This window comes from Dermochelys coriacea, chromosome 1 (genome assembly GCF_009764565.3).
Source record: "Dermochelys coriacea isolate rDerCor1 chromosome 1, rDerCor1.pri.v4, whole genome shotgun sequence".
NCBI lineage: Eukaryota > Metazoa > Chordata > Testudines > Dermochelyidae > Dermochelys > Dermochelys coriacea.
The window spans coordinates 112,186,630-112,205,743 of NC_050068.2; the positions used below are offsets into that span (position 1 = coordinate 112,186,630).

The 19,114-nt window shown below is 40.0% G+C and overlaps 2 protein-coding genes across 3 annotated transcripts in view; one reads left to right on the forward strand and one right to left on the reverse strand.

Moving 5' to 3' along the window:
* The window catches only part of RASA3 (RAS p21 protein activator 3), a 265,746-nt gene that overhangs the window by 235,511 nt on the left and 11,121 nt on the right, over positions 1-19,114 (reverse strand). The window lies entirely within an intron of this gene.
* On the forward strand, positions 227-11,335 carry CFAP97D2 (CFAP97 domain containing 2). 2 transcript variants are annotated; one of them, XM_038388226.2, is made up of 5 exons: positions 227-511; positions 3,295-3,375; positions 5,634-5,752; positions 8,619-8,811; positions 11,212-11,335. In XM_038388226.2, the coding sequence occupies exons 1-5, from the start codon at positions 407-409 to the stop codon at positions 11,263-11,265; spliced, it is 552 nt and encodes a 183-aa protein (XP_038244154.1). In that variant the 5' UTR covers positions 227-406; the 3' UTR covers positions 11,266-11,335. The 2 variants fall into 2 exon arrangements, with proteins under 2 accessions (XP_038244154.1, XP_043364324.1); XM_043508389.1 differs by lacking the exon at positions 3,295-3,375 and having other exon boundaries at positions 228-511.

Below are 19,114 nucleotides of genomic sequence, written 5' to 3' on the forward strand. Positions count from 1 at the left end.
TTTAAACTATAAGCTTGATGTTATAATTAAATGTTAACTGTTATACAGACTCTTCTACATCTGTGGTGCTACATAAAGTATTAATAATAGCATACTGAGACACTGTCTTTCCTTAATCACTGCAGAGCTAAGAATGACCAGTGAAGTATAATTGCTAAGCTGTTTAAGATATTGAGATAATACCCTTTGGAATCTTTTGCTAAGATGTTCAGCTCTTGTTTATTATGCTCTAAAAACATATTGTTTAAAATGCTACCATTGACTATTCAATTTTTTCTTTGCAGTGATACCATGACAACCAGCACATGACCTGCAACAAACATATGCGGTCTCCAGGGCTTTGTTTAAGAAGGCTCAGAGTGATATCACTCATTCTTTAGAAGAGCCTCAGTTATAGAGATGCTTTATGTTGTTTAAGATGCATAGAGCCTACCAGCCAAGTTTACCTTGTGGCAACAAATATCTTCAGCAAAAATGGGACAAAGCAAACTATGAAGAGCACAAGAAAAGGGTAGGTACAACCCTGTAGTACAGTGAGTACGTTTATTTCAGTGAATAAATAGGCAAGTCAAATTTGTTAGTGCAAATGCTTATGTATTCTTTAACATTAGTCTGAAAGTATTCCTTAGAGATCAGGGTTGACCTACCATATAAAAAGAAGTTTTTTTTAATAATAGTGTGCATTGTATGCAGGTTGCTACTGGGTTGCCACCAGTTTAAAGTATGATAATGATGTCCACAGAATTTAAAGACAGAAAAGATCTGGTCAATCATCCAGTCCATCTCAGTGGCAATGTAGGATTGTTCCCTTCAGGCCTTTTCCTCAGTGCTTTGTATAGTCCAAGTCTGAATAACTCCTGTGAGAATGATTAAACTGCATTGCTTCCTTAAGAAGATATCACAGTGTAATTGACCTTACTGTAAGGAAATATTTTTTCATTATGTACAGATAGGGTGACCAGATGTCCCGATTTTATAGGGACAGCCTGATTTTGGGGTCTTTTTCTTATAGAGGCTCCTATTATCCCCCACCCCATGTCCCAGTTTTTCACATTTGGTGTCTGGTCACCCTATTTACAGATATGGTCAGTTTCATATGCTGTTACCATATAAAATACACCCTTCTTTCCATGTTCTGTTCCATTGGTTTGATTGATAGGTGGGGAAAATTTAAAAATGAAATATAAAATCAAGCATTTTGTCTCTTACCAAAATGGCAAGATCAGAAGTTTAAGTTTTTTTTAAGTTAACCTCCGACATGCCATGCCATTGTATATGACTAGGGCTATTTACAAGTGATCTGATGTTGGAGGTCTGACATAGTGTACATACATTGTGGACATACAGCTACCCCTTAGAAAGTAGGACACTTCATATTCATCCCAAGGACTTCAAACCTTAAAACTAGGGCTCGTCGGGAAATGCATTTTCTATCCCATGAAAAATTTTGGGATGTTAAAAAAAAGAAAAGGCCCAAATGATGAATGAAAGCCAAAATTTCTAAATCTTTTGCTAAGTGAAAATTTAAAAATAGTCATTTTGGATCAATCAAAACATTTTATTTTGATAAACTGAAAATGTTTCATTTCCATTTTGACCGTTTTTCAATTTATTTTTTTTATGTAAAATAAAATATAAATGTTGAAACAGTCATTTCAAAATGAAAAATCAAAACTTTCTATTCCAAAACCCATCAAAACAGGATGATATTAAAATGATATTTCACACACAAAAAATGGTTTAGTTGAAATGGCATTTTTGAATGAAAATTGTTTTGACAATAAACTGCCTTTTAATTTGCATCCAATCCTGTTATGCTAAGCATCCTCAACTCCCATGGAAATCAATGACCGTTGAGGGCACCCAGCATCTTGCAGGATCAGGCCTTCTATTAGAAACTGCATCAAAAGGAAGCCGAACATATTACCAGCACTTAGGCAGCTTGAGTAAATAGATACTGTGTAATTTCAGCTCAAGTATTGCAGCTCCAAACATCACTGCAATGAATCTAATGAACAACTATTACCTTTTTATATAGTCTTGAGATTGACCTGATAGTTTATCAAAGTTTTCATCAATTCTGAAGTCAACAGGGAGTCAGGCTTTTGTCCTTGACTCATAAAACTCTGTGCTCTGCCATGCTACATTTGGAGCTTTGGAAGGCTACATGTGGACTCCTGGCAATGCTTTATGGAATGTACTTTTCTGTGCTGTTACCATATAAATTGCACTTACTTGACAACCCCTTTTGCTTAGTGTGTAAATGTTCTACACTTATTTACACATCACATGGGTAAGCAACTCTTGAAAGGCAGAGTCAATCAAAGAGGGCATAGTTCAAATAATTCATATTATATACACACATACTGTATTGTTACATTTATATATAATGTATTAATGAGCTGAGCAGTTTTTATCCCATACGGTTAACTAAAGCAACAAAATCATGCATCCCATTAATCTATTCTCACCTCCACAGGGTTCCTCTGAGTCTCACAGAGTGGTCTCTTCCACTTTCTCTCTCTCTCTCTCTCTCTTCCCCTCCTCCCCAGTTTTCACCTCCAGAGACTCCTTGACCCAAGACTATTCATATGACCTACCATTTGCAGTGATCTTCCTGTCAGACCTGACCTGAATATTCATATGACATGTTGGGGGAAGGAGATTTTAACTGTGCCACTGAATCCAGTGCAAAACAAACTCTATATCAGTAGTTTTGCATCCGAAGATACATATTAAGGCATTGCTATACCAGTGAGGTCATGGAAAATACCCTGAACACAAGAAGCCCCCCCCGCAGGAGTTGCATGGTTCCCCACACCCAGATCCATACCTCCTCAGGAGGCCCTAAGTCAGGGACATTTCCAGGGTACACTGGGGGCAGGGGAGGGAGTAGCTAAGTCATTCTTCCATTCCAGCGATTCTGCATCCCTGCAACAGCCCAAAGTATCTATTGCTCCAGGGACATATGTTAGGAAGCCTGTGCCTGGGGCCAGACTAGACCTCAGCACTCCTGGGTAAAGGAGGCATAAGCAGTCCTGGCACCAGTATGTATTTTTTCTTTTCTCTGGGAGGAAAGGTTTGAGTTTTATTGGTGATGGCAAACAATTGTCCCTTGTATCTTCATTTCCCACTACCTCCCTGGGGAGGCTTGGCATTGCTGACATTATGAATGTGTCAACTATGATATTACTGCTAGCAATACAGTGGACAAACAATTTAAACATTTCCCATAACAGTTTATGAGGATTTGATTTTCCAAGAAAAATGGATAATTTTTTTTTTTTGCTTCAGATCCAGACAGCCAAACCTGTAGTGGACACCACTACTCCTCTAACATATGGCCATCTTCACTTGAAGTTAAAGAAGCTAAAGGTATCTTTTTGGTTATGTCACTTAATTAAGTAGATTAGCATTGAATAGGAATGCATATGCCAGTACGCACCATATTGTTTCCCCCACTCCACCTCCAAGAAAGTAAGACAGGCAGATCCACAGGGGTATAAGAAGATTAAATGGTCAAAGTTTTAGCTTCACTTCCAGACCATGCTCTGCCTAACTGGGCCAGTGGATATTGCCCTCCCAGTCCCACATCAAATAAACTGACTTGATGCATCAAATTCCCTCTAATTGCCAGGTCCAGATCCTGCCTAAAATCTGTTCCTGCCCATCAAAAAGAAAAAAAAAATCTACAGTAACTGAAACAATAATAACCAGAATGTTATCACAGGGCAATCTTATGACATGTTGGCATACTCAAAACATGAGAAATGTAACAAGGGATAGTTCTTATTGGTAATTTTCATTCAAAACCTTTATCCCTCTATGATTAAAATGGCAAGTGTTTGTTTATAAAAAGAAAATGACAATGGAAAAATGAACTCTATTCTCCTAGAATAATTGTCTCTGTCCACTTTAAAAAAACAACAACCCTATATACAATCTGCCTCAGGCAAAGGAAGTGTTGCCTGAGTAAGGACTTCAGGATTTGGCTCTTTAAAATGTTTATCATCTCATCCTACTTTATAGCAACCCCCAGAGAGCTTGAAACTATTTTGCTATCAAAACAATTAATTTCTCCCCTAAGAATACACATTTATATACTATTGTAGGATTTGGCATCTGTGCTGGTTGTTGCCACTCCCCCCCTTTCTTTACTATAATAGAGCAATGAAGAATTCTGTGGGAAAAAAGATATATATATAGATATAGATATAAACGGAGTTTGCCAATGCATATTTAAAAAAAGGTCAAATCTGAAGCTGCCAATCTTGGGTATATCCCTTTATGCCTACTGGAACCCTGACACTTTTGGGTGGCATTAAGTCCCCCATCCAGCTCTAACATGATTCTTTTAGAGGTGCTATGTAAATACAGAGAGACTGTCTCTAATGTTGCAAGTAAGTTTATCTTCCTGTAACCACATTCTTTTCTCCTTTGTAGTCACTATCCCTCTGGGTTTTTAAGAGGCTGATGGGATTACTTAACAGCACCATTTTTAGGTACATCCATAATACAATTTGAGCTACATCTGACCTGTTTTGGTTATAAAGCCAAGCAAACAAAAAAGATGAACTAAGAGCCCTCTCAGTAGTTCACTACAGTAACATTAGCTATTGAGGGTTATCAAAGCGGCATGTGCTAATATTTCATATTTATCTTATTTAGGCCATGCAAGCCTTAAGAGTGCTAGAAACAAACAGCAAAAGAGGCAAGGGGAAGGGGTGAATCAGTAGGCACCAAATATGTTTTTCAGTGACACTCGGGGAGGAGAGGCACTTGAAAGCAAGTTGTTTTAAGTTTAGTTCTGAAGGTAATGGTGGAATTATTGCTCTGCCTCTTATAGAGTCCCTGCTTCTCTGGTTCCTTTCAAACCACCCCCACTAGACATGGCATCCTTGGTGCACAGAAACATACTTCTGAAGAGGGAGTAGGGAGGGGAGGGGCTTTTGGAATGGATTAGATTTCACCAAAGGGCAGCTGTTCACAAACATTTCTCACAGGTCTGGCTAGCTCCAGGCTCACTACAAGGTCTTCCCATCCCATCTCGTTATTTTATTTAGGTTCTTACATTGCTCCCATCACCATGGTATCTTTTCACATTACACAAATGAATCTCTGTGTTGTACTAGGTTTACTGATATTAATATACTCCATGTTTAGATATTAAAACTAATTTTAAAAAGACTTAAAACTAGCTAAATGTGCACATAATTAGTCTATGCAGCTATATGTTTCTATCACTTTACCCTCATCCTCCTGCTGCAGCTCCTTCCATTTGCCTATTAAACCCACTTGTTGCTTCCCACCTTAAATCAGATTGTAACCCCACCAAGGACAAGGATGGCCTGGACCTGATCCAAAGCCCACTGAAGTCGGGAAAGTGGTGCTTATTGCTGAGGGTCCCCCAAAAGCACTGTTTGCTACTTAAACCCTAACTTATGTGGATCTTATGTGGTGAAGAGGTTCTTCGGCAGGATCTCTGCATTGGGGGTGAATTTTTACTCTACCAGTTTTTGTCTCAGTCTGTGTGTGGAACCATAGTTGGAGCCTCTTGTTAAATATCCACAGCACTCTGCTGCTGTTTTGATTGTACCATAACAAATATTTCTCTGCCTCTTTTGTGCATGAAGCTTGAGAAGGAACGGCTTTCAGTCATTGAAAGAGACAATCATTTGCTGCTGGAGAAGATTTCCTGCATCATGAGGACGAAAGGGCGAATTGATAACAAAAATTACTGTCAGGCCAAAAGGTAACATCAGCAGTAGAACTTGTATAGGGTTATCAAGTTACTGTGACTGTGATAAACATAGCAATGGATAATCTGATCAGCAAGGACATGTATTTAAAGGAGGCCTCAGGAGTGCTAATATTTTAGATATTCATTCTCCTGCCTTGGCATGAGGATTCCAACTCCTTCGAAATTCATCCTTCTAGTCTCTGTAGAAAAACAGATACCAGCTTCTGGATTAATTTCTTCAGTTTAATAACTGAGGGATAGAGACAGTGATTGTTGATCTAGTTTAGAGGAAATAAATGAAACAAACATATTATCATGTCCCAACTAAATTTGTTGTTGCTGACTGAGTTACTGCCACTTGCTTTGCCAGTCATTCCCACAGACATCACTGGAAAGACATAGGTCCAAAGCATTGAAATGAAATAAGAACAACAAAGTGAACAGTGTACAGTAACCATATTGAGTAAGTAAATCAGGACTTTAGTCATTGCTCAAGGGAGAATGAGTAAGCACTCTCAGACAATTCTCACAGGAGAGTAGCTGTTTGTACCATTTTAACTCCAAGAGAAATTCATACTCAACAGAGTACAGCAGAACAATGCATGATTACTAGTAAGAAGAGAATTCAGAAGTGAAGCGAGGACACCAGAATCTGCCATGGGAATGTTTGGTGCAAGTCAAGTATCATTTGTTAACCCTCATGATTCATTTACAGAAAGACTGGTTGATGAGGGAATGATAGCTCATCAGGCCTCAACATGTCTCTAGACAGAAGGGTGCAGTTCAATAGTTCAGGTAATCCAAGTGGAGTCCAGAACAGCAATTGCTGTATAACAGGGAGTTTCCAACTTCAGCATGGTCCCATTAGAAATTAAAAATATGAGGAATAATTTGAAACACCATTGAAACTGAGCTAATGGATGTACATATCCTCATGAGCATTATATTATATTACATACACACAAGCATTTACTGAAGATTAGCCTATACTGCTGCTGTGTAGCATACATATCATTGTAGCTCCCTTGACATCATAGAACTGGAAGGGACTTTGAGAGGTCATCTAGTCCAGTCCCCTGCACTTGTGGCAGGACTAATTATCTAGACCAGTGGTTCTCAAAGCCAGTATGCCGCTTGTTCAGGGAAAGATCCTGGCGTGCCAGACCGGTTTGTTTACCTGCCATGTCCAGAGGTTTGGCCGATCGTGGCTCCCACTGGCCACCGTTTGCCACTCCAAGCCAATGCGGGCTGCGGGAAGGGCGGCCAGCACGTCCCTTGGCCCACACTGCTTCCTGCACCCTGCATTGGCCTGGAGCAGCGAACCACGGCCAGTGGGAGTCGTGATTGGCCAAACCTGCGGACGTAAACAAACCAGCCCGACCCACAGGGGCTTTCCCTGAACAAGCGGTGGACCGGCTTTGAGAACCACTGATCTAGACTGGTGTTTGTCTAACCTGCTCTTAAAGATCTCCAATGATGGAGATTCCACAACCTCCCTAGGCAATTTATTCCAGTTCTTAACAATCCTGACAGTTAGGAAGTTTTTCCTAATGTCCAACCTAAACCTCCCTTGGTGCAATTTAAGACCATTGCTTCTTGTCCTATCCTCAGAGGTTAAGAAAAGCAATTTTTCTTCCTCCTCCTTGTAACAACTTTTTATATACTAGAAAATTGTTATGTCCTCTCTCAGTCTTCTCTTTTCCAGACTAAACAAACCAATTTTTTCAATGTTCCCTCACAGGTCATGTTTTCTAGACCTTTAATCATTTTTGTTGCTCTTCTCCCGACTCTCTCCAATTTGTCTACATCCTTCCTGAAATGTGGAGCCCAGAACTGGACACAATACTCCAGTTGAGGCCTAATCAGAGCGGAGTAGAGTGGAAGAATTACTTCTCGTGTCTTGCTTATATCACTCCTGCTAATACATCCCTGAATGAGGTTCACTTTTTTTGCGACAGTGTTACGCTGTTGACTCATATTTAGCTTATAGTCCACTACGACCTCCAGATCCCTTTCTGCACTACTCCTTCCTAGGCAGTGGTTTACCATTTTGTATGTATGCAACCGATTGTTCCTTCCTAAATGTAATACTTTGCATTTGTCCTTATTGAATTTCATCCTATTAACGTCAAACCATTTCTCCAGTTTGTCCAGATCATTTTGAATTTTAATCTTATCCTCCAAAGCACTTGCAACCTCTCCCAGCTTGGTATTGTCCACAAACTTTACAAGTGCATTCTCTATGCCACTGTCTAAATCATTGATGAAGATATTGAACAGAACCAAATGTCATTTAACTCTGGCACTAACCAGTCCTGAAATATTTGTGAAGAACTTTTGACCAGACACTTCTCTGCACCTTCTCTCAAAACAAGTTGATATGGTTAATATCTGAAATTTGGGCGAGACATTTTCCTTCAACAATTGGAAAACAGAGGACTAACTCCAGATGCCTAAAATGATTGTTTATTAACACATCAGCAGCAAGGCATGCCATCTCCCTCAACAAAAATAATAGCAACAAAAATAATTCTGGAGGGCTGGAGGATTGGTTTTAGGTCAAGATTAGGGCTGGGATCTTATAAGAAGTGCCAAGGAATCTTTAGTATCTACAGAGAACAGACAGAATCTCAATTTTGAAGGTCTCATCTGAGAGGCAGAGTGTAAAACTTCTTCAAACAAAACGTATTTCCTTCAGAAGGTCAAAGGGCTGAGTTGCGAGGGCTTATTAATAAGGAGAAGAAACTCCTCTTAGGAGAAGTATAATAGCTTCAGAGAATTTCTCTCTCAGTTTCCAGCTTTGACCCACAAATTCTTCAAGCATATTCGTAACTGGGCAGAAGCTTGATTTTCCTTTTGTATGTGTTTCCCTCTCTAGTTTAAACAGGGAAAAGCGAGAGAAGGAACTACTGAGAGTGAGCCAAGAGAACCGGGCCATTCTGGATAGGATTACAAAGTGTGAGCCTCAGTATCAAGTTCAGAGGTGGCATGAAGACTGGCAAAGGGCAGAAAAATACATGGACAGCATTGCAAGATATCCTCGTGGGTGGTGTAAATTGCAGAATCAAAAGGTAACCTGGATTTCTTGGGGGGGGGGGGTGTTCTTAACTATTACAGATTTGACCTGTCCATTTTGTGTTTTGCTGCATATTTATTCTAGAGAGCATGTCATTACAACTGGCAGGCAGCTACAGAATAAGTGATCTTCCATTTATACAGCACTATTCATCAAAATGGATCCCAAAGGACTCTTCAAACTTCATTAAGTGACTGTAGAAATTACAGCATTTAGGAATTACTTTGTCCACCACTGACATGCAACACCCTCTGAGGTGGAAAAAGGCAGCAATTTAATAGTACCACTACAGAGATACCCAAATACTACAACAAAATTTTTTAAAAGGACTAAATATTGAAAGATTTTGAGGTTACAGAAATATATCATGGTTGACTTCTACAGAATATCTGCTGTTGAAAGTAGCCAGCATCTTATTTTCTTTGATAAAATGTACAGCTGTAAATCAGCAGCAAGAGGTATTAGAGAGTTAGGTCTCTGCATTCAACATCACTGAGGCTTGGCTTATAACTACTGAGCCTGTATAAAAGGAGATTTTTAGGGGTTAATAACTCAGCCAAATCTGGGTGGATTTTCCAGGAATAGCAAAAGACACATTTCTGGCCCCAGGACCATCCTTCTGCCAAGTTTCAAGTCTCTGCTGCATACCTATAGAATACTAGAATTCTTAAAAGAAAGAGGAGGAAAAATTGGTTTAAAAAAAAAAAAAAAAAAAGGAAAAATTGGTTGGCAGGGGGGAATCTTTTTCTCCAAGCCCTATTCTTGTAAACAGCTGTACCATTTTTGCTGAAACTTTCAAGAAATATTCAGCCTGAGGCAGAAAGCAAGCATGAAAAGTTTCAGCCCAAAAACTTTAAGTCTGTCAGAGTAATCAATTAAAAGAAGGGCTTGCAAAGGAAAGAGTTAAGCAACCTGAACTACTGTAAATATATATTACACACAAAATACTATCTTAAAAGCACATTATTAAGGTTGCTAACATAGTCAAACACTCAAAAGTTAGGTTTCAGAGTAGCAGCCGTGTTAGTCTGTATTCGCAAAAAGAAAAGGAGTACTTGTGGCACCTTAGAGACTAACAAATTTATTAGAGCATAAGCTTTCGTGAGCTACAGCTCACTTCATCGGATGCATTTGGTGGAAAAAACAGAGGAGAGATTTATATACACACACACAGAGAACATGAAACAATGGGTTTATCATACACACTGTAAGGAGAGTGATCACTTAAGATAAGCCATCACCCACAGCAGGGGGGGGGAAAGGAGGAAAACCTTCCATGGTGACAAGCAGGTAAGTGATCACTCTCCTTACAGTGTGTATGATAAACCCATTGTTTCATGTTCTCTGTGTGTGTGTGTATATAAATCTCTCCTCTGTTTTTTCCACCAAATGCATCCGATGAAGTGAGCTGTAGCTCACGAAAGCTTATGCTCTAATAAATTTGTTAGTCTCTAAGGTGCCACAAGTACTCCTTTTCTTTTTTCAAAAAAGTTAGGAAGTGCCAGAATTAAGGTTGCCTCTACAACCTTAATTCACCCCTTTTGTGCATGTGTATTATGGTAGTCTTAATTATATGATCACACTTTTTCCCACAGGACCACTCCCTCATTCAGTGCACAGAATGGATGGTGCTTACTAAATGAGCAACAATTCTGTATTGAGTTTCATCTTCATTGTTCAATGTGTGGCCCCAGGCCCTTATTAACTGCACACTATTCAAACCCTGATTTAAAGCCAGTGTTATTAATTTTCACTTGGGATTTTCTATGGCACTCATCACTACAGTAGTGACATGGAGTGTTTCACAAATGTTAATTTATCTTACTAACATTCTCATTAAGTGACTGAGTATTATCCCCAATTTACAGAGGAGGAATGAAGGTACAGAGATTAAGTATCTTCTAATTTTGGGTATCCAATCTGAAATACCTATAACCTGATTTTTCAAAGTAAAGCTCCTTCTTTAATAAATGACAAGTTACATTTGTTTTGGTCAGCCTTTCCTCTTTCCTCCCCCCTCTTTCTGGTGGAGCATACCAATGCCACCAAGAGGAGACAGAATTTTCTTCCCCTTCTATATCAGGGTCATCTTTACTGATTCCAGAAAATTCCCTCATTGCTGAGCTCTCTCAATCAACCTAGCCATTGGTATACCTTAATGGAACTTGCTCCATTCCTGACTGCAAAAACAATTCTAAGGAGCAAAAGGATAAGTTCCCTTCCCTTGGTCTATAGAAGTATTTCAGCCCTCGCCCCACCCAATGCTCTATCACGCACACTCTCCTGTGAGCAGTGCATGGCTGAGGGATCACTTTTAAAATAACTGCAAAACTCAAGATATTGAAACGTTCTTTATATTCAATATTTTTGTAATGATTTTTCACTTCTCTTTCAGGAACAAAAATTAAACAAGAAAGCATCAAAACAAGAGAGAGAAAAAAAGAGATAAGCAACAGAATGATGAAGATGTGAAAAGCAAGACAGAGGAGGGAGAAAAAGGGGACATCCAAAGTGGAGAGGAAAAAGATTAACAAGAGAGAGAGACTGTTTTAGAAATGGTGTAATTCCAACTAGTCCCCTATCAATGCAGTTCAAGCAATTTACAGAACTAAACATGAGATGGAGTGTGTGGGAGAGGCAGCTGCAAGAGATTATATAGATACTATCATTTTAAAGAAGTTACTGTAAGTGTAAGTATTAGGCACATGTCTTTATTAACATAAATAAAATTTCTTTATAGTTGCCAGCAAACTATAACTCTGCATAGTGTTTCATGAACACAAATGAAGTGGGAGCAAAGCTGGGAAAATGAATTGACTTTATCACAGGTAATTAATCCAGCTGATTAAAACCAGCTTATTAAAAAAATAATTATATTTTAATTCTCACATTAGTATCCATCAGAGATTCCCCAGTGAAGGTTGACTTGGATGACAGCAAATAATTTAGAGCAGTTTTTTTTAAATGAGTTCATAGGCTGGATCCCCTCTTAATAGAGAGATGGCTGGGTGAACCACCTCCCTTCCTGTTCATGATCTCATGTCAGCTTTGTGTCAGCTACAGCAATTGCATACATGGAGAAATAATATCAATAGTACATTAAGTATTTTCCTAGTTTCTTTTCCTGGAATTTAGAAGCTGGAAACAAAGAGGAGGAACAACATTCTGTGATCAGGCAACCAGTGCTTAATTTGTGCCAGGGCTTGACAGTGCTGAGCCCAGCACCTCTAAGCTTGGCAGTTCATAGCCCCAGCACCTCTGGGCTTGTGGCATCAGTTATGAAAGTAAAAAATTTGCTTGAGCCTCTGCACTTCTTTCATTACAAATTAAGCACTGGAGCCAACTCTCTGTGTACCACCAGCAAGTGCTCTCCAGGCCACCACTAGTCCACAGCCTATAAGATGAGAACTCCTGATCTAGAGGATGCATCCCCCTGCCTTTTTATTTGTAAATGTGATTCTTCATGGAAAACACTTACTGAACCCACAAAATAGTCTAAGCTTACAAAGCCAGTCAAGTGAAACTTCACTCCTCTTGGAGAATATAAAATCTGAAGCCAAATAACAGGGTGCAATAAGAAGTATTGGCTTTTGTTTTGTTGGAAATAAAAGTTACAAATGTTAAGTTACATTAAGTTGCACTTAATGACTCATATGAATCGTCAGTCATGGAGGCTGGCTACTTTTTTCAGAGACATTCTCCTAGTAATATTTTACAGGTCACAGAGACATTTTCCTTTCTCATTTGAAATACAGCCCAGCTGAACAATGTTTCAAGCATTGATGAGATGAGAACTTCAGTTTCTTAACTGTATAAATCCTCAGATATTTATCCTTATTGTAACAAAACTGTGGTATAAATATAACCCTTCTACCAGATGGAGCCAGCAGCAACCAGGGCCAGGTTTAATATCTAGGGGTTCCTTTCCATCGATACAACACAGAACCAGCTCGACCCCCTTCCCGCCCCCATAACTTGGGAAATTACACACCACCCCTGGAGGCCCCCGAGAGGCAATATTTCCCCACTCGCAAGCACTGAGTCAGAGTGTAGAAAAGAAACTTAATAAAAGGAGGGAAGTAACTCAGAGTTAATTTGGGAAAACACTGCAAACAGGGTTCATAAAAACAAACCATGAGTAAAAGACCCATCCCCCAAGTAGGTTGGGCCATGCCCTTTTCCCCTCAGGTCCTTAAGTCCAGCAACCCAAAAGTCACTTTCACATGCCCGACCCTTTTCTGCACCCCACTCACAGTTGCTGTCCTTGGTCAATGCAGACCCAAAGTTCAGAGGTACATCTGCAGACTTCACCTCTCACCCTGGTGCAGGGTAAAGAGGCATCTTACTCGGTCTGCTGGCCGCTCACTGGCCACCTGCTCGCTGCTCATCACACCTCTCCACTGCCACCCTGCTGGTCACTCATTCACCAGCTGACTGTCAGTCACCTTCTCCCTCTCTACTGTGACCTCTGCACATCAGTCTCTCAGTGATTTTCAACTCTTGCAGACTGGGCAGAAACACCGCCCCATCTCAAGTGATTTCAGCTCTCAGCAGACAGGGCAGAAACACAGTCCTACCACAACTGGTTTTAGCTCTGATTAAGCAATTAAAATAACAAGAGAGACTTCTAATGAAGCTTATTTAGCTCTATTCTTTGATTAGTAGAAAAGAACAGGTTAAGCCAGTCTAGAGAGAACTCAGGAGGGCAAAGAACAGCATACAGCCTCCCGTCTAGAACTCCTGTCCCTACACCTCTGACTTTCACAGGGCTTTAGCAGTCGAGCCCCTGGCTCACCAAGGTCCACTCTGCTAAGGGTGACCCACCCCCATTTGGAAGAGGTTAAACACAGTCCTGCTTCCGTGCATTCCCACAATAATCACAACATTGATAACAGCATTTCACTATCCCTGCTTTCAGTACTAATGTGATTTGTGACCAACACCAGCCAAGTTGATTACAATGAGCAAAACATCTGCTGAATATCTAAGCAAATCTAAACAAAACAGGAGCAAACAGCAGGAGCAAACTGTATTTACATAACCACACCCACAGTCTCTCCCCCTCCCAGCTAGCTATCAGGAAAGCATTCATTCAGACCCTGCTTAGACAAATAATAGACACCATGGTCACCCACTAAACTGTACCCATGTGGCATCAGCCATATAACTTGGAAGATGGGACCATTGCTTCCAGGAAACCCACAAACCCCTAATAGGTCTGGTCCAAAGCCCACTGAAGTCAAAAGAAAAACTACCATTGGTTTCAATGGACTTTGGATCCTTGCCCAAAAGCTAGAAGACCCTGGTTAGATAGTAGTAGTATTAGGACTTGCTGTATCTTGTATGAGACAGCCACTTAAGGGCAATATAATCACAAACACTTGAACAGGTCTGCTCCAGATCCAATAGCAAATAACATTACTCACACATGCCAGGACATTGCAATACTCCCAACAGTTAGGCAATGCTTATTCTCAAACATCTTGCATTCACAGGAGTTCATATCCAACAGCTAAGTGCCAATCCATAATGGATCCATTGTTTGTTGTTACATATTTGTTACAGTAAGTAACTAAGATAAGTTCATGATTGCAAAATTTTGTTCAGAATTATTTCATTCCTACTTAGATGGTTGATGATATGATTTGAAGAAACATCTAAAAGCTATAATCTAATTAATCCCAAATTCCCTTGAAACTAGACAAAACAAACTCTGGGGACAAAATTAAATAAATTGAATGCATTATCAAAATTAGAAACACAGGAGTTTCTGCACTGGTTGTATTACTCAGTTCATGGGAAAACCTACATTTTTAAAGTGTAAATTAAACTGCCATAGAGGTTGCAGTTTGCTGAATCACAGTGCTACACAATCCAGGAATTAAATGTGTTAAAGCGTATTGAGTCAAGTTCTCTGCTGGCATAATTCCACTGATCTCAGTTTCTTTATGCCAGTAGAGAATCTGGCTCATTTTCAGGAAACAGACAATCACTTCCTGACCACCCTATTTGTTTGTCCTTCTTTCTCTGTTTGTTCTGTCTTTTATAGACTTTGAGCTCTTAGTGGCAGGGGCCTGCCGTCTTGTGGATTCGTACTGCACCTAGCACATTGTAGGTTTCAGAGTAGCAGCCGTGTTAGTCTGTATTCGCAAAAAGAAAAGGAGTACTTGTGGCACCTTAGAGACTAACAAATTTATTAGAGCATAAGCTTTCGTGAGCTACAGCTCACTTCATCGGATGCATTTGGTGGAAAAAACAGAGGAGAGATTTATATACAGAGAACATGAAACAATGGGTTTATCATACACACTGTAAGGAGAGTGATCACTTAAGATAAGCCATCACCAGCAGCGGGGGGGGGGAAAGGAGGAAAACCTTTCATGGTGACAAGCAAGGTAGGCTAATTCCAACAAAGCCCGTTGCCAACTCTGTCCACATATCTATTCAGGGGATACCATCATAGGGCCTAATCACATCAGCCACACTATCAGAGGCTCGTTCACCTGCGCATCTACCAATGTGATATATGCCATCATGTGCCAGCAATGCCCCTCTGCCATGTACATTGGCCAAACTGGACAGTCTCTACGTAAAAGAATGAATGAACACAAATCAGACGTCAAGAATTATAACATTCAAAAAACAGTTGGAGAACACTTCAATCTCTCTGGTCACTCGATTACAGACATAAGAGTGGCTATCCTTCAAAAAAAAAGCTTCAAAAACAGACTCCAACGAGAGACTGCTGAATTGGAATTAATTTGCAAACTGGATACAATTAACTTAGGCTTGAATAGAGACTGGGAATGGATGAGTCATTACACAAAGTAAAACTATTTCCCCATGGTATTTCTCCCCCCCACCCCACCCCCCACTCTTCCTCTGATATTCTTGTTAACTGCTGGAATTAGCCTACCTTGCTTGTCACCATGAAAGGTTTTCCTCCTCCCCCCCTCCCCCGCTGCTGGTGATGGCTTATCTTAAGTGATCACTCTCCTTACAGTGTGTATGATAAACCCATTGTTTCATGTTTTCTGTGTGTGTATATAAATCTCTCCTCTGTTTTTTCCACCAAATGCATCCGACGAAGTGAGCTGTAGCTCACGAAAGCTTATGCTCTAATAAATTTGTTAGTCTCTAAGGTGCCACATGTACTCCTTTTCTTTTAGCACATTGTAGATACTCCCAGAAACTTATACTAAATAGCAATAGAGAATTTGCAAGATACCATTTTATTGACAGTTTTATTTGCCCTCCCCACCTTCACTGCACTTCAAGGTAACAGAAGCACACAAAGCATTACTGAAATGACAGCTTCATTAGAGAGCCTAAATGGCACAGCTTCTTTCCAGTCTGGGCTAGGCTCCTCCTTAAGATTTAATTTGAATAGTTTATCGTGTGTTAAAATATACACTGTCTTGTCTGTGCTAGACTTTTAGAAAGTGTTAGTTAGCAGGTGTTCTCCAACACATTCTAAAACCACGTCTTCAAATCCTAGTTCAGACAAAGTCTTACTGATGGAATTAATAATAAATAACATGCTAAAAGACAGGGTGGCAGAGCCAGACAGACACAGATGATAAAATAATGAGCTAGATTGTATCCTAGTGTAATTACACTGAAGTCAATGGAGTTACATGAAGAGTGAGGTGACCACTATTTGTTTTTTTCTGATTTTCTGTTTAGATCAGGAAAACTAAGCTAAGTTTAGCCAATCCCCCCAAAAAAATCAAAGTAAAATGGCTCTTGCAATCCCTTGAGGACATGTGGTTGGGCCATCTATGTAAAAGGAATATAGCACCCAAAATTCAACAGTGATAAACTATTTGGAATAACTGCAAATCTACAGATACACCTAAAAAGGTCCATACCTATCTTTGATGGAAAGTTCAGACCCAAACCAAAATTCCAGCAAACCGATGCCAGCACATAAAGCCTGTCTGAACTTGAACCAAAACTGATTTCAACTGTTAGAGGTTTGAGTTGAATGTTCTGCTGAACTGTGTGTGTTTCAGGCTTTGATTTTGTGAGTTGGACAGGAGAGTCTATTTTCTTTATGCTGAGTGCAACTAATAACAGGTGTAAAGTGGTGCTGACTGCCTGTCAGGGTGTAATACTTTTATCCTCTGACCTTTCTGGGAGAAGAAGCAAGGTTAGAGTATACACAAACTTGCAAATTTTTTCCACAGTATAAGATATTATAGTGATGCAATTAATATTAAACAAGCATAATTTTAGTTTTGATCATCTTTTTTGAGAATGATGAACAATTCCCATGGTCACTAATTACTAGACAAGTACATTTTAAATTCATATTTAGTCTTATCTGACTTGTAGTCGGCTCTCATTATCAAATTTTATGTTGAATTTAGGGTGATCAGATAGCAAGCATGAAAAATACGGATGGGGCTGGGGGTATGGGGTAATAGGAGCCTATAGAAGACAAAGCCCCAAATATTGGGACTGTCCCTATAAAATCAGGTTTCAGAATAGCAGCCGTGTTAGTCTGTATTCGCAAAAAGAAAAGGAGTACTTGTGGCACCTTGTGGCACTTCATCGGATGCATCCGATGAAGTGAGCTGTAGCTCACGAAAGCTTATGCTCTAATAAATTTGTTAGTCTCTAAGGTGCCACAAGTACTCCTTTTCTTTTTCCTATAAAATCAGGACACTTGGTCCCCCTAGTTGAATTCTATAATATCTCTGGCCTGAGTTTGTTATACTTGATCTCCAAATTTTATTAAGTTAACTTGCGTTATCATTCTCTCTGCAACATACAGGGCCATATTATAACCTCACATGAGAGTTTGGGAACAGAAGTCAACCTTTTAAACTTGGAACTAAAGTTAGGCCGTAAATAAAATATCTGATTTTCAGAATGTAGTTGTTTGAAAATCAAGCACTTTAATGTAGGTGCCTAAATACAGATATATAAGTGCCTAACTTTAGAGATTCAAGTTGGAAATTTTGGCCTCAGTTTCCATACATGGCCTTTGTCCCATTGGAGGGGGAGTTTCATTCACACACACGGAGATGGAGGAAGGTACAACCCACTAAATCCAAGAAAATCCTAGTGCCACAAAGACCTTGGGATACAGGGGGCCTAATCCTCTAAGACCCTGCATACAAAACTCCTACTGACTTCAGGATTGAGTGCTTAGACGGGTAGGGACTTTTGCATGGAGACCCAAGACTGCCACCATTCCAATGGCTTCCCTCTTCCCCATGCTAAAGGAGCTATGTTCCCATGTAGCACCTGCTGGCAGCAGTTGCCCAAAATAAACCCAAGCAAATGTATGGGGCAGGGGATGTATTTGCAGTCATACAGCGTTCTAGTCATATAGAGTATAGTCCTTGTTGGTGTGACCAACTGTAACTTGTGGGAAATCCGCTTGCACCCAAAGGGAGCATGCTGTGTCCCACTAACGCTCCCCTGGACCTACCCTTTAAACTGTAGAATTCCACCCCTCACCCTGTGGGGCCTGTATGTGAGAACATGCACACATCACCTGGGCCTCCTGTGAATATTCTCTTCATCTGCACAAACCCTAGCCCAGCCACAATCACATTGGCCTCACAAGTTCTCCAAAAGGATGTAGAAAGGAACATTTATTTACACCATTCCATAAATATGCCTATACCCACTGGAAATAAGTGGAAATGAAGACTACATCAAGTGGAAAAGTGATTTAATTCGTTATCTGGAGTAATTAATATGTTGGCTATTATCACAGACACTGGGCAAATAGAATACGTTTGCAGATCCATTTGTAACATGCAAAGGTCACAAAACATATGATAGTAACCAAAAACATAATGCTAGCTCAGGACGCTACCAAAAGAACAGGTTTATTAAGATCCCCAGAACAATCAGGTTGGCATTTAATGAAAGATGTAATTCTCAGGTTTCATCTCAGGCCATCTGAAATGCTACCCACATCCCTAATACTAGCATTCAGAAATAACAAATTAATCATATTTCATCATAAGGAAAAATGTTTAAAACACTTGTTATTGTCCCTGACAAAACACAGGCCTCAGCGGGTATGTCTACACAGCAAAAACAAAAATCTGGGGCAGCAAGTCTTAGAGTCCCAGTCAGCTGACTTGGGCTCACAAGACTCAAGCCATGGGGCTAAAAATAGCAGTGTAGACATTTGGGCTTGGGCTGGAGACCAGGCTTCAGGATCCATTGCAGTTTTACAAGTCTGAGCTCCAGCCTAAGGGCCTACACGGCTACTTTTAGCCCCACAGCTTGAACCCTGTGAGCCCGAGGCCTGGTCTACACTACAGAATTAG

What these genes read in the sequence shown, in the direction of transcription:
- CFAP97D2 (XM_038388226.2), top strand. Translation starts at nt 407, where the DNA reads ATGTTGTTTAAGATGCATAGAGCCTACCAGCCAAGTTTACCTTGTGGC. An exon ending in ATGAAGAGCACAAGAAAAGG is followed by an intron (nt 512 to 3,294) that starts GTAGGTACAACC and finishes TTTTTGCTTCAG; the next exon opens with ATCCAGACAGCCAAACCTGT. An exon ending in GTAAATTGCAGAATCAAAAG is followed by an intron (nt 8,812 to 11,211) that starts GTAACCTGGATT and finishes CTTCTCTTTCAG; the next exon opens with GAACAAAAATTAAACAAGAA.